The sequence below is a fragment of the Dunckerocampus dactyliophorus genome, chromosome 4, assembly GCF_027744805.1.
Source record: "Dunckerocampus dactyliophorus isolate RoL2022-P2 chromosome 4, RoL_Ddac_1.1, whole genome shotgun sequence".
Lineage (NCBI taxonomy): Eukaryota > Metazoa > Chordata > Actinopteri > Syngnathiformes > Syngnathidae > Dunckerocampus > Dunckerocampus dactyliophorus.
The window spans coordinates 33,456,264-33,471,828 of NC_072822.1; the positions used below are offsets into that span (position 1 = coordinate 33,456,264).

General features: G+C 40.9%; 2 protein-coding genes across 4 annotated transcripts in view; both read left to right on the top strand.

Moving 5' to 3' along the window:
• The first annotated feature begins 1,609 nt into the window (after positions 1–1,609).
• LOC129180119 (uncharacterized) lies at positions 1,610–9,108 on the top strand. 2 transcript variants are annotated; one of them, XM_054774226.1, is made up of 4 exons: positions 1,610–2,221; positions 2,334–6,408; positions 6,503–7,364; positions 7,472–9,108. In XM_054774226.1, the coding sequence occupies exons 1-2, from the start codon at positions 1,610–1,612 to the stop codon at positions 2,685–2,687; spliced, it is 966 nt and encodes a 321-aa protein (XP_054630201.1). In that variant the 3' UTR covers positions 2,688–6,408; positions 6,503–7,364; positions 7,472–9,108. The 2 variants fall into 2 exon arrangements, with proteins under 2 accessions (XP_054630201.1, XP_054630202.1); XM_054774227.1 differs by lacking the exon at positions 6,503–7,364.
• A 286-nt stretch (positions 9,109–9,394) lies between these two features.
• Positions 9,395–15,565, top strand: part of nipsnap1 (nipsnap homolog 1 (C. elegans)) — a 28,169-nt gene continuing 21,998 nt past the window's right edge. The window contains exons 1-2 of one of the 2 annotated variants that reach the window (XM_054774229.1): positions 9,395–9,603; positions 15,352–15,476. In XM_054774229.1, coding sequence (XP_054630204.1) covers positions 9,521–9,603; positions 15,352–15,476 — 208 coding nt within the window. In that variant the 5' untranslated portion in view covers positions 9,395–9,520. Of the gene's footprint in view, positions 9,604–15,348; positions 15,477–15,565 lie in introns of both variants that reach the window. The other variant, XM_054774228.1, reaches the window with a different exon arrangement.

A 15,565-nucleotide genomic window follows, 5' to 3' on the forward strand; every position in this document is an offset into this window, starting at 1 on the left:
TAAAGATTATATTAAAACTTTTATATTAAAACAAAAATTTTCTTCAAAAAAGTTTAAGATCAGCCAACCAAATCCAAATTAAAAACAAAATATTAAAAACAAACATAACAAAAGACAATACTAGCACAGCTTTGTTCTGTGGGTGGTGTAGAATAACAAGCCTAGTAGTTCTTTACAACTTTTATCCGTAGTCCCACAGTGCTCTCTACTGGTCAACATTCAAAATGGCCGCCAACTTGTCTAAAACGGCCACCTGCCTATAGCGGCCACTTTTGCCGTTTCCCTTTAGTGGCCGCTAGAGACAGGTTTGACTGTATATACACTAGGTCCCCAACTTACGAACACCCGACTAGCGAACGCTCGCGGATACGAACACAAGCCGACTGGTCTATATTTTATTTTATTTTGCCTTGTAGTCAGTCGCTCAATCAGTATTTATACTGCTACTGTACATGCTTGACCAGTAGAGGGCACTGTGACACTGCTAATGGGACCAACAGAGGAAGAGTTAGACGCTGGGGAGATACAGTGTAAAGCTAAATGGAAAGCTAAATTGTACAACCCGGACAGAGCGTGTGATTAAAGTTTATGAAGAGTTAATAGGCCTGCTGAATTCTACACCACCCACAGAACACTACCTCTTTTAGAAGAGTCTAACGACGACGATGACTTGTCCTTTTTTTCAATATCTCCTCCAACTCCACCACAACGACGTATGCTCGACCACTCCTCTTCAAAGGTAAATAACATTTATCATTACGTATTATTATATCACTTTTATTATTGTTTTTTTCATTAATTATCCTGGTTTAATATTACTACTGCATCCAAACTCATATTTACATACATACACATATACTGTATATGTATACACGTACATGTAGTACCTATATCATTGGTAATATTACCTTTTCCCCTACTTAAGAACAATTCGACTTAAGAACGGTCGTCTGGAACAAATTGTGTTCGTTAGTTGGGGACTTAGTGTATATTTTTTTACCACAAGGGCAATCAATTTTGACAGAAGAGAGAGAGAAGTTATTTTTTTTGTCAAATTCAATTTGAAAATATTATTTATTAATGATTAATAAAAATTATTAATATTATTATAGTAATGTTTAATAATAATAAATATTATTATTATTATTAGAATTTTACAACAATCTTGACTTCTAAAACAATACAAAGTGAAAATGATAATAATGAAATGTGTCGTAACATCATAAGGTGATGCTACATTTTCACCCAGGGTGAAAACGAGTCTGGCGTGGCAAGAGACCTGCTTCATTTTGAGATCCCGCCTCTTATGGCCCTGTCACACCGTGGCGATTTAGCCAGCGCATGCCCGACGTGATGATTTTGATGGCATACGTTGAACTGTGGACGTTTTTTTCAATTTTGGGCATATACACAGCGTATTCATAACGACTTTGACGGATACATGACTTATTAGTAACTTATATAGAATGTTTCTATAACTTATACCTACGAATGCGTAGCGTGTTGCTGGCGTTCACAACTTATGCCCAACGCCAGTCGAACTTATGCAAACCGCGTGGCAGCGATGGCCGACGATCACGTGCCGTAGCCTATAATACGCTGCTACTTTATGACTCAAATCATAACCTCACTAGACATCGCAGTGTCAACATCACCATCATGCCGAAGAAAATTTCAAAGACTGCTGCCAAGAAGTAGCAGAGCAGTGACGGAGGCCGAGGGCGAGGACGTAAGAAGGATCCATCATCACCCACAGCCTCCCCCTCCCACTCTCACTCTGATGGAGATGACGCAGGTTCTAAACGCCTCTCAGGCATCGTCAGTGTTATCGGAAGCTGCTTCCCCAGTGGCCTCCATCTCCTCTCAGCCAACCCTTGCCAGGAAGAGAGCCAAGAAGACACAGTTTTGTCTCAATGTCCAAGAGGAGCAGATTATGTGTAATTTCCTTCGTGAGAACACCATCCTCTGGGACATCAAGAAGACTGACTACCGGAGAGTAGACAAGAAGGCAAAGCTTTGGGAGGATCAAGCCACAGCCATGGAGAAGACTGGCGAGTACCTTCAAGGGTGGTTCAAATCCCTGCGAGATACCCACACCCGTCTTGACAAGAAAAAGAGCGGTGACGGCGCCCCGGAACTGACAGAGAGGGAGCAGTGGGTAAAGGCAAATTTCGGCTTCCTCAAGCCTGTGGTCCGCCATCGCCCTGACCCAGTCAATAGTGTAAGCATAAACAAACATTAATATTAATATTTGTTGATATTATTTTTATTGTGATTGCAAACTAATGAATTTTCCTTAGTATTTTTTACTAATCAATTGTCATTAATCGCAGGTGAAGGCAACCATTGCAGCTCACAGCGGGGACCTCGAGGCCGCCGAGGCTGCCTGTGCAGACATCGTGGTTGATGATGACAGCACACCCTCCCCTGTCCCCTCCGCATCCTCACAGGGCAAGGGCAAGCGTGGCCAAGACGATGACCCGTTGCTGCAGTCACCCCAGAAGAGGCTGCACGAGTCTGGGGAGATCCTCAAAGGTCTCACGCAGCCTCAGCCCATCACAGCAACTGCAGCCTTTGCCAACTACGTGCGTGACAGCCTGGTCAGCATGTCCCAGCGCAAGTTCCGGAAGGCACGGTCCCGCATCAACGCCATCCTCAGTGAACTGATGGACGAGGAGAGTGATTAGGAAGAACCTCTCGGATTCACCACCTTTCCTCCTCCTGCTTCCGTGCGACCCAGTTCAGCACCAGCTACCTACACCCCCACGGCTTCGGAGATGTACCAGCCACCTCCCCACATGTGGAGACACAAGGCACCAGCTGCGTCAGTCTGGGGTTCGCAGACCGCTGACTACTGTATGTGGAGCAGTACATGCAGCAGCCACTGCTGCCACGGTACCATCAGCAGCAACCTCAATACCAGTGGATGACACCTCCTCCTCAGCATGGCTTCCAGCCGATTCATCACACCACGCAGCAGCCAAGTTCCGCCTCTGTATCTTCTGCTCTTGGTTCGGCTGGCCAGGTGCTGAACCAGAGAGCCAACACTGCCCTTGACACCAGCGATCAGAGTCTGTGTAACATCTCTAGACTTTCAGCAATGCTCAACTCGTCTAGTGGCGTTGATGCTCCAAGCAACCCGTCCCGCGAGTTAGAGACGCCTCCAACAGCAGAGAAGAACTAGTGACAGTGACAGTTCTGTGCTTCTCAGTATCAGCAGAGACAGTGTTTTGGGCGGTTTTTTTTCACCATTTTGTATGATCATTTTGTACCATTTTTTAAACAAGAGCACTGAGCAAAAGTTGCTTAAACTTTTCATGTTTATTCATACACCCAGAAAAAGGTATAATAATATACGTATGGTACATGTACATGTTATTACATGTATATTATCCAAAGAAAGAGAACAAAAATTGACACACAAAATGATAATATACAAAAAAAGACTTTTCTGGAGTTCCATAGTGTAAAGTGTCTGCCTGAAGAAGGCATCGGTTGGGGTCGAAAATAAGCAAGAATCTGGAAGTAGACTTTTTGTACATGTACATGTACATTACAAGTGCATAATTGAAAGTATAGCTTTTTCTACCATGTTTATTTTCTGCTGCGTTCATATCAAGGAATTTTATTTCCTCTGATGTCAAAATGATGTTCATGTCATTTCAAGGAATTTTATTGTCTCTGATGTCATTTATGGTCCAAACAGTGCAGTAATATCTAGATTATCCTATCTTGCCACTGAACTGCACCGGCTGGAGAGTTCACCCAATGCTTGAGGAGATTTTGCTGTTTCTTTCCATCCCTGGTGGCAGTATTTGGGCCACAAGCTGTCTGTGTGTCCTCCAAGTGACGTCCCTCTCGCCATGCTCCTGGAACAAAGTCGTGGTTCTCATTCTCTGCCCGGTCAAGTTGTTGGTTCTGTAATCCTGGGTACCTGGAATATTAATGTGTTTACTTGTGAAGCGCACCACATACAAAAACGTTTTACAAGGTGCTGTACAATAAAAATTACATGTAATGATGATATCTAAAAGTTAAAATACTTTATAAGTACACCAAGTAAAAATGGTAAACATGAGTTACCTGATCCTCATGAGGTTGTGCATGATTATGCATGCTTTGACAATGAGCTTGACAGTTGAGGGGTGATACTGGAACCTGGAATCTGTTTGCTAGGATGCCAAATGCATTTTCTACTACCCTCCTTGCTCGGGAAAGTCTGTAGTTGAAGATGCGTTGTTTGTTCGTCAGACCCCGAAGGCTGTATGGCTTCATCATGGTTGGTCATAGGGCGAAGGCATCGTCACCGATGGAGAAGTAAGGCACATCCTGGTTGTCATTGGGAAGAGGCTCAGGGTCAGGGAAACCTAGGGTGCCATCATCAGCGCATTCCTTCAGCTCACAGTCATTGTATATTTGCGCATCTGATGCTGATCCGGCACCACCGACATTTGCCCAAATGAATTTGTAGTCCGCGTCTACAAGCGCCATCAGAACAATGGAATAAAATCCTTTATAGTTGAAGTATTGGGACCCAGTCTTTGGAGGGCAGCGGCATGCCACGTGCTTTCCATCAAATGCCCCACATGTGTGGCGAAAGTTCCATCTTTGGAAAAACTTGTCAGCTATGGCTTGTCAACCATCAGGACTACTTAGACAAACCAGCACCTCATTCACGTATTCGTCAATGATGGCTTGACAGACTTCTCTGACCACAACTGACTGAGTGTTGTGAGGGACCCTCCATCCGAACTTCATCGAGGCATACTTGTTCCCAGAGGCAAGGTGACGCAAAGTCAAAGCCAGCTTCATACCCGGCTCAAGCGGATCCCTGTAGAAGGTGTACTGCTTGGTTATCCGTGGACCCACTCTGGCTAGCAGCTCGTCGAACATCGCTTGGGGCATCCGCAGGAAGTTGGTGAAGGATGCGTGGTCCTCGTTACGGAGTTCCACCAAAAGCTGGTCGTACATGCCAAACTGACGTCGCCTCCCGATCCATGGTCTGACCCAGTTCCTTCTCCTCCGTTCATCTCTTCTCCTGGCTCTGTTGGCACGCAACTGGTACAGTCTGAAATCGATGAGGTCATGCTGATGTTGGAGGAGAGCTCGAAGGTACTCTCGTCTGAGCCTTGTCGGATTCTCCATCTCTCGGCTGACATGCACATCTGCTCACCATGGATTCTTGAGGAGTCCTGATGGGTTCTTCCTGCGAACCCCATTTTTATACCCTAATTCCCCTAAACGCTGCCAACATGCCATCATATGGGAGCTCAACGTTAGCAGCACGTTCAGTAAGTTCTGGGGTCGTTCGGAAAGCGTCAAATATGTTAAAGTGCGTTAGAGGTACGTTCGATGTAAGTTACACATAGGTTCAAAGCACGTTAATCATATGTTGGGTACGCTTGATATTATCTTGATGTATCACGACTTGTGCGGAACTTACAAATAACGTGTGTGAACTGGCGTCAACGATCGCATAACTTATTGGCCGCGTATGCTGGACATATGAATCATACATCGACATACGTCGAAAAGTTTTGTGCATGCACAAAATTTTTGGACGACTTGGACGTACTACAACGTATGCCGGCGTGCTTCAGCGTGCTCTTAACTTATACAAAACTTACCCATAACTTATTCGACGTACGCCAGCATATTGGCCAAAACGTTGGCGTACGCTTGCTAAATCATCAGGGTGTGACAGGGCCATTAAATCAAATTGTTTTTTCTGTGCTGAACGTGCAGCGCGTCTCGGTAGTTTTATTTCATTCCGTTGTGGTGGTGAGCAAGGGCAATATCTTTAAAAAAACACTCTGCCACGGTCACTGTCCAAATACATGTGCACCTCCTGTAACTGCATGTTCTCAAAATAGCAAATAAGTGTTCTACAAACTCTTGTGCAGTGTGGTGGTGTTTTGTATTCTGCACGTTGCATTTTTTTTTCAGTTTTTCTCTGCTCAGACACACAAAAGGGGGGGGAATGTGCATTTTGGCACTGTTTGTTTTTGATTTTGTATTTGATTAAAAAAAAGTATTGTAACTGCCTGTACTCAACATGAAAAATTACCAAAAAAATCCTTGACTGCACACGTCCTTGAAATAAAGGCGATTTTGATTGTGTGTGGCCGCTTTTTTTCTCTCTCTCAAACATCGTCTGGCGCAGTCTTCATTACCGCCGCAAGATGGAGGCAGTGTAACGTCACGAATGCTTCGCTGCCGTAAAACGTCAATCGAAGTCGGAAAAAAGGCGGAAGTTAGCATCGGTACAAGAGAAAGACGGACAAAGCGTGAAGCTAAACGTATTCAACGTTATTTAAGTTGTGTATTTGCTAGCTACAAGTTAAAATGTTGAAAGGGTTGGGGAAGGACCGACTAATGGCTGAAGAAACCATAGCGTCGTACGAGGAGGTAAATTCTAGTTTGGGATAATAATAATATAATCGCAATTATATTTTTATAAAGAACGGTGGCTGTAATCGAGCACCTGTTGTTGTTTTCATAGGATGTGTTTCAATCACTGAACTCTATACGCGGAAGGGCCCCGGTCGCTTGCTGCGCGTTGGAGGCCTGACGCCACCGGAAGTATAGAAGTCGCCATGTTGTTTCACCCAAAACAAAGCCTCAGAACCACTGATCTGTACTAATAAGTCTGGATGGCGCATACGTCGCATGCCGGAGTGCAAGCCGCTGAAGCCAAAGAGACGCCATCTTACTACTCACATCGCGACTACATTGGCACAGCGTACATAGTGTACAAAGCAGATGAAGAGGCTCGCGGAACATCTGTATTTTAAATGAAAAAGCGGGGAGATTCTCCCATTCCTTCAAGTAACGCAACCTTCGTCCCTTAAAGAAATACATATATCATGATATAACAAAAAAGTACGTACATTTCCTCTTAGCTATTATAGAGCTATATAAACGTATCAATTCTGGACATACATTTAATCAGAGGAATTTTACACGATCGAAAATATCTGAGAGATCGACAGTGCAAAACCCTTAAATGATCAATCATAAATTTACATTTCAATCATACTTACAGGTGAAATGTTCGTCCACAGCCTTTGAACTGGCGATTTGTGCAGTTAATAGCTGCACATGCAGGCATCTTAAGGCAAAATTTGTGTCCAATCCGAATTAATAAAATAAGTTCACCACGAATGCAAAAGCTTGCCGAGAAGTGTTTCTTGAAAGTAGCAATAGTAGTAGCCTTCACAAGTCATCGCCAATGAGCTATCCAGATATATAATACAGATCAGTGCTCAGAACTAAGAAGAGTTCGAGATGCCGTCTTGTGCTGCTATTAATTGCACAAATCGTGATACTCGTGAAAATCGCGAGAAGGGACTTACATTTCACAGGTAGGTAAATGCTTATAAATAATAAAAATAGTTTTAAAAAAGATACTTTAAATCTGTAAGCATCTTTTCTTATAAGTAGTTGTAAATGAGCCCTTCTTCTCCTTTAGATTTCCACACTGCAATGCTCAACTTCTAAAGCAATGGGTAGTAAATATGCGGAGAGACACGTGGATTCCTGCAGCCAGATCACAACTCTGTTCAAGTCATTTCACCGAGGAGAACTTGGACAGGACCGGCCAGACTGTTAGATTACGACAAAATGCAGTTCCAACAATATTTGACTTTCCTGATCATCTTCTAAAGCCAAAACATAATAAATGTAGTGAATGAAGATACATGTATGTGTATGTGTGTGTGCTTTTTTTGGGTGAAGGAAGATGGCCGACAATGGCTTCATGCGGTCAGCAGGGACGCCCCTTCCAGTAGTTTAGAGTTCAGTGGTTTCAATTCATAGGGATTCCAACTTGAAGTACACAGTGCAAAATTCAGTGCGCCGGATGTTGCACTCGGCGTGCTGCAAGTGGTGGCACAGCAGAGGTGTGCAAAGTCCGCGCTGTTTTTTTTATTGGCCCGCGGCACATTTAGAAAATATAATTTCACAAGAGCAATCTTAAAAATATATTTTATAAGTCACAATTTTAACATGAAGAAGTTCCAACGGGAAAAAGTCACCATTCATGTAATATTATGAGGAAAAATAACATCATTTTAGTAGCGTAGAGTTGGACTATTAAAGAAAATTTTAAAAAAAAAATTATTAAAGAAACAAACAAAAAAAAGTAATTTTTGGAAAATCAGGTTGCAGAAAAAGTTCTAATGTTATGATAATAAAGTCCTAATAACGAGAAGAAAATTTACAAGAAAGTTGAAATAGTTGGGGAAAAAAACAACAGCAGAAACAGAAAAACACAGCTTGAATTTTGTGATAAAAAAAAAAAGAATTTTAGAATAAATAGGAAAAATAATGTTTTGGTAGCATAGAGTTGAAATTGGAATATGATGAGAAAAAACAAAACTGTAATTTTTGGGAAATTGGTCGAGGAAAAAGATATAATACTATGGGAATAAAGTCACAATATTATGAGAAGAAAATTTACAAGGATTATTTAAGAAAAACAGCAAAATATTTGGAACATTTACACAAAAAGCAACAGCAGAAATAGAAAAAAACAGCAGAAATTTTACAAGTGTAAACTCATGAGGAAAAATTGTGCATTTTAGTGACAGAGTTAAAATATGAAAGGAAAAAGATGGTTTTTTTTTATTGTAATATTATTATTATTTTTTAATTGTATATATTAAACAAAAAAAACAAATAAAGTTGTAATTTTTGGGAAAATTTGGTAGGTGAAAAAGTTTGAATATTACGAGAATCAAGTCAAAATATTATGGGAATAAAGTTTTAATTATGCAAAGAAAATTCACAAGAGGAAAGTTGAAACATTTGGAAAATATTTTTTTATAAAGCAACAGCAGAAATTGAAAAAAAACCCAGAAATTTTACAAGAATAAAGTCATAATAAGAGAAAAAAATTGTAATGAAAAAAGTTGCAATTTTACGAGAATGAACTCATAATGTTAAGAAGAAAAATAATGCATTTTAGTAGCATAGAGTTGAAATTTTTTATTATTTTTTTAAAGACGTAATATGAGAAACAAAACGAATAAAGTAATTTTGGGAAAATTTGAGGAAAAAGTTAGAATATTACGAGAATAAAGGCAAAATATTATGGCAATAAAGTCATAATATTACAAGAAGGAAAAAAACAACAACAGCAGAAATGGAAAAAACTGCTTGAATTTTGCAAGAAAAAAAGTGGTATTCTAATGAGAAAAAAGTTGAGTATAAACTCACAAGGAAATATGTCATTTTAGTAGCATAGAGTTGAAAAGTTTTCTGAAAGTTGTAACATTATGAGAGAAATCGAAATAAAGTTGCTATTTCTGGAAAATTAGTTTGGGAAAAAAGTTATAATATGGAAATAAAGTCAAAATATCGTGAGAATAAAGTCCTAACATTACGAAAAGAAAATTGTTGACGACAGAAAAAAAAGGTGAAAAGGAAGCTAATCATTAACTCAAGTAGTCAATGCTTGTGTGTGTGAGAGAGAGAATTTCACAGCCCGACAGAAGTTCCAACGAGGAGGAGGAGGAGGATGGCGACGACCACTGGCAGGCTCCGGGCCAAGGGACACATGTTGTACAGGTACTCCGCTGTGAGTCTGTGCCAAGTGGCCAGGTGAGCGCGACTGGATTTACATTTAATCTGCTTCATTGTGCACTTTGACAGGCACAGGGATAAAAAAAACGCAACATTTTTGTTTCTGATTGCGTTTTAATGCCATTCTTTGTTGGGAAGCCTTTTTATTGTGTTTTTTTTTTGTCATTTTGGCCAGACTACACCAAATTTTGCTCAATCTACAGAGAGTCAGGAGGGTCTTTTTTATTCATGTATTGCCATTTCCCCACCCCACCCCCAAATCCTCCATCCCAGTCCCGATTTAATCATTTGCTGGACTTCTGTACTTTGTCCCGTAAAGCTACACTCTCACTTATCTCCTCTTTCCTTCAAATTGTTTGCCTTTTACTTTTAATGTTCCGATCTCACCCAACTTTATTTATAAAATACCGGGGTGTGAGACACACAATACATATAGTACTAGGGCCACATGAAAAAAAACAATCTGAGATTTTGAGAATGAAGTGGTAAATTTCCGAAAAAAAAGTTGTACATTTAGGAGGGAAAAAGTCGGAATATTACAAGAATAACGTCGGAAATTTAGGAGAATAAGGTTGTAAATTTATGAGAGAAAACGTCGGAATATTACGAGAATACGAGAACTGCTGACCGTGACTGAGGATATAGTTGGGCGGTGGAAGGAATACTTTGAGGCCCTTCTCAATCCCACTGACATACCTTCCATAGAGGAGGCAGAGGCTGAGGATACGAACGCGGACAGTTCCATCACCGTGGCTGAGGTATCTGGGGTAGTCAAAATGCTCCGCAGTGGCAAAGCTCCGGGGGTGGACGAGTTTCGCCCTGAATGCCTCAAGGCTCTGGATGTTGCGGGACTGTCTTGGCTGACACGTCTCTTCAACATTGCGTGGAAGTCGGGAACAGTACCTCTGGATTGGCAGACTGGGGTGGTGGTCCCCCTTTTCAAGAAGGGTGACCGGAGGGTGTGTTCCAACTATAGGGGGATCACACTCCTCAGTCTCCCTGGGAAAGTCTATTCCAGGGTGCTGGAGAGAACTGTACGACCGTTAATCAAACCTCGGCTACAGGAGGTGCAATGTGGTTTTCGTCCTGGTCGCGGAACACTGGACCAGCTCTACACCCTTGCAAGGGTCCTGGAGGGTACTTGGGAGTTTGCCCAACCGGTCTACATGTGCTTTGTGGACCTGGAAAAGGCATTCGACCGTGTCCCTCGCGGAGTCCTGTGGAGGGTGCTCCGGGAGTATGGGATTGGTGGCGCGCTACTACGTGCCATTCAGTCCTTGTACAACCGAGGCAGGAGCCTGGTTCGCATTGCCAGCAGTAAGTCAAGCCTGTTTCCGGTGAACGTTGGCCTCCGCCAAGGCTGCTCTTTGTCACCGATTCTGTTTATAATTTTCATGGACAGAATTTCTAGGCGCAGCCAAGGTGTCGAGGGAGTCCAGTTCGGGGGCACTAGGATCTCATCTCTGCTATTTGCAAACAATGTGGTCCTGATGGCCTCATCGGGCTGTGACCTGCAGCGTTTACTGGGACGGTTTGCATCTGAGTGTGAAGCTTCTGGGATGAGACTCAGCACCTCCAAATCTGAGGCCATGGTTCTCAGTCGGAAAAGGGTGGATTGCTCCCTCCAGGTTGGGAATGAGGTCCTGCCCCAGGTGGAGGAGTTCAAGTATCTCGGGGTCTTGTTCACGAGTGAGGGAAGGTTGGAGCGTGAGGTCGATAGGCGGATCGGCGCAGCGTCTGCAGTAATGCGGTCGCTGTACCGGACCGTCGTGGTGAAGAGAGAGCTGAGCCGGAAGGCAAAGCTCTCAATTTACCGTTCGATCTATGTTCCCACCCTCACCTATGGTCATGAGCTTTGGGTCATGACCGAAAGAACGAGATTGCGGATACAAGTGGCTGAAATGAGTTTTCTTCGTAGGGTAGCGGGAGTCACCCTAAGAGACAGGGTGAGGAGCTCGGTTATCCGGGAGGAGCTCAGAGTAGAGCCGCTGCTCCTTCACATCGAGAGGAGCCAGCTGAGGTGGCTCGAGCATCTAGTCTGGATGCCTCGCGGACGCCTCCCTGGTCAGGTGTTTCGGGCATGCCCAGCCGGGAGAAGGCCCCGGGGAAGACCTAGGACACGCTGGAGGGATTATGTCTCACAGCTGGCCTGGGAACGCCTTGGTGTCCTCCCGGTGGAGCTGGAGGAGGTGGTCGGGGACCGGGAAGTCTGGGCTTCCCTACTGAGACTGCTGCCCCCGCGACCCGGACCCGGATAAGCGGAGGAAAATGGAATGGAATGGAATGGAATGGAATTACGAGAATAAAGTCAGAAATTTATGAGAGAAAAAAGTTCTAATATTACGTGAATAAGTCGTAAATTTTGAAGAGAGAAAGTCGTTATATTACGAGAATGAAGTTGTAATATTACGAAAATAAAGTGGAAAAATTAAGGAGAATAAAGTCATGAATTTATGAGAGAAAAAGTTGGAATATTACGAGAACAATGTCGTAAATTTCTGAGAGAGAAAGTCGTAATATTATAAGAATAAAGTTGTAAATTTATGAGAGAAAAAGTCGGAATATGACAAGAATAAAGTCGTCAATTTATGAGAGAAAAAGTCGGAATATGACAAGAATAAAGTCGTCAATTTATGAGAGAAAAAGTCGGAATATGACAAGAATAAAGTCGTCAATTTATGAGAGAAAACGTTGGTATATTACGAGAATAAAGTCGTAAATTTAGGAGAGAAAAAGTTGGAATATTACAACAATAAAGTCGTAAATTTAGGAGAATAAAGTAATAAATTTATGAGAGAAAAAGTCAGAACATTACGAGAATAAAGTCATAAATTTCTGAGAATAAAGTCATGAATTTATGAGAGAAAAAGTTGGAATATTACGAGAGTAAAGTCGTGAGTTTAGAAGAATAAAGCGGTAATATTAGGTGTCGTACGTGTCAGAGGGAAAATAGAGCATAGCTCTTCAGGAAGGAAGGGAACTTTCCTTTTGCTTCAGGCAAGCTTTTATTTAGAACGTGGCAGCAAAACAGACTAGCATGGCTGACCCTTCTCACGTCCGCCTTCCTTTCCCCGCCCCCACCACATGTCCAAGGCCGAAGGTCACATAAGTCCCTCTTTTTCATAGCTGTCTTAGGCAATGCCTGTAGCATAAAGTTACAAGTTTTTTCTCGTAAATGTAGGACTTTATTCTCGTAAGATTACGAGTTTTTTCTTGTAATATACGACTTTATTTTCATAAATGTACCACTTTATTCTCAAAATCTCAGATTCTTTTAATACTTAATACGTCATAACAGGCATTGACTGAGACAGTTATGAAAAGGGGGGATTTATGTGACCTTTGGTGTTGGGCGAAGGTAAAATTCCGACATTTTTTCTCATAAATTTATAACTTTTTTCTAAATTTAGGACTATTCTCATAAATTTGCGACTTTATTCTCGTAAATTTATTACTTTATACTTGCAAATTTACGGCTTTTTTTAATCATAAATTGACGGCTTAATTCTCCTACTTTTATTACTTCATTCTCGAAATCGCAGATTATTTTAATAACCCGTGGTAACAGGCACTGCCTGAGACAGCTATGAAGAGGGGGATTGGTGTGACCTGTGGCCTTGGGCAAAGGTTATATTGCTTTAACTTTTGTTCTCATAAATTTTTTTTTCTCGTAAATTACGACTTTTTTCTTGTAAATGTCCGACTTTTTTTCTCATGAATTTCCGACTTTATTCTCGTAAATATACGGCTTTGTTCTCCTAAAATTTACAGCTTTATTCTCGCAATCTCAGATTATTTTAATACTCCGTCGTAAAAGGCACTGCCTGAGACAGCTATGAAAAGGGGGGGCTTATGTGACCTTTTGCTTTTTTTTTTTTTTTTATAAATGTACGACTTTTTTTCTCCATAATTTATGACTTTATTCTCGTACATTTATGGCTTTATTCACGTAAATGTACGACTTTATTTTCGTACATTTACGGCTTTATTCTTATAAATTTATGATTTTATTTGTGAAATCTCAGAGTATTTTCATATAACAGGCATTGCCTCAGACAGCTATGAGAAGGGGGGACGTATGTGACCTTTGGCCTTGGGCAAACAACTTTTTTTCTCGTAAATTTACGAGAATAAAGTTGTACATTTATGACTTTTTTTCTTGTAAATGTACCTTTTTTTGTAAAGTACGACCCTTTTTTTAATCGTAAATGTATGACTTTTTTTCTCGTAAATGTACGACTAAAATGTCCGACTACATCTAAAATACCTGTCTGTGCCAGTCTGACTAAATGAGTTTTAAAATGAGATTTAAAGAGTAACAGCTCCGTGATTGCCGGGCGCGCGCGTGGAAGGCAGTTCCGAAGCTTGTGATGATAATGTGTAACGATAATAACGCTTTTTTCCCAGCCTAATTTTTAAAAAATACATCTTTATTTAGTTGTTTTTTTTATTCTAATAATGTTACAACTTGGGACTTTTTTTCTTGCTGGAATAGGACTTTTGTCTCTTAATATTCTGACTTTATTCTCATAAAGTATGTCTTTTTTCTTCGTAAATGTCCAACTTTTTTTCTCGTAAATGGACAAGTTTTTTCTTGTAAATATACGCCTTTTTCTCGTAAATTTTTTACTTTATTCTTGTAAAATTATTGTTTTATTCTTGAAATCTCCAATGTTTTTGTTTCAATGTGGCCGTAATACTCCGTTGAAGTTTGTAAACAGATGCGCACTGGAGAAATAAACATTCCTCAAGCGATGGCCTCTGCAGTTCCCCAGTTAGACACCGGCTGCTTAAATGCAGACGCTGCAACTCAAACAGGTGCTTATCATTTCTTGCTTATCATTTCTAGGAAAAAAAAGAAAGAGAAAAAATCATCACAGCTAGGTGACTGTAATTCCTTTATTACAGATGTGGCACCTGTAAAGCTGACATTGACGGCAACATGTGTGGAACATGCAGCATATTCTACGCTATTATTATTTATACTCTAGCAGGGGTTTTGCGGCCCGTAGCACATTCTAAAAATTTAACTACAGAACTTAAAAAAAAGGCAAAAATGAAAAAATCTGTAGTATTTTGACAAGAATAAAGTGAAAATATTAAGAGAAAAAAGTTCATAAAAAAGTCATAATTGATGAGAATAACATTGTAATATTATGAGGGAAAAATAATGCCATTTTTGCGGCATGGAGTTGACATAATTTTTTTTTTAAGTTGTAATGTGAGACTGAAACAAAACTAAATAAAGTTGTAATTTGGGGAAAATTTGGTTGGGGAAAAAGTCAAAACATTATGGGAATATTGTCAAACTATTATGGGATTAAAGACATAATATTACAAAAAGAAACTAAGATTATTTAAGAAGAAAGTTGAAACATTTGGAAAATTGAAAAAAAAACAGCAAAAATGGGGAAAAAAGAGCAAAGACCTAAGTTGATACTAATAGTAGTCTTTTTCATCTACAGTATATCACAAAGGTGAGATGCACTTTTTCCTTGAAACATATACAAGTATAACTTCTTACTAAATACAAAATACTGGATCAAAGTGGCCCTTGCATCCTTTCTTTTTCACTACGGTGGAAAAAGTCTGGACACCCCTGAATTGTAACATTGTCATATACAGTATATTATTTGAATGAAGTAGCAGTATACTGTATAATATACATTATACTGTATACATTCCTCTCTGCCTTCCCTTTCACTTGTAATACGGGCAACTTCCTTGTGCCGCTCCCTTCGTGGAACACTTCATTCATGCCAGGAGGTTTTCCGAGAGCACCGACAAAGGCTGGTTTCGTTCCCTGTTTGTGCACAAAGTGGACGCCAGACAAGATGCCCACTCCAACCTGCTGTCCAAGAAGGAGACCAGCAGCTTGTACAAAATCCAATGTAAGGTCACTCTAGGCTTCTATGGAGTATCAAACTGCTTTGATGAGGAAGGCTGGGATTATTGCTTATTTCTGGTGTTTTTCAACATC

Excerpts from the sequence above, each read along its gene's own strand:
- LOC129180119 (XM_054774226.1), top strand. The coding sequence starts at position 1,610 with ATGACTCAAATCATAACCTCACTAGACATCGCAGTGTCAACATCACCA. Across the intron at positions 2,222-2,333 it reads GCCCTGACCCAGTCAATAGT|GTGAAGGCAACCATTGCAGC; the intron begins GTAAGCATAAAC and ends CATTAATCGCAG.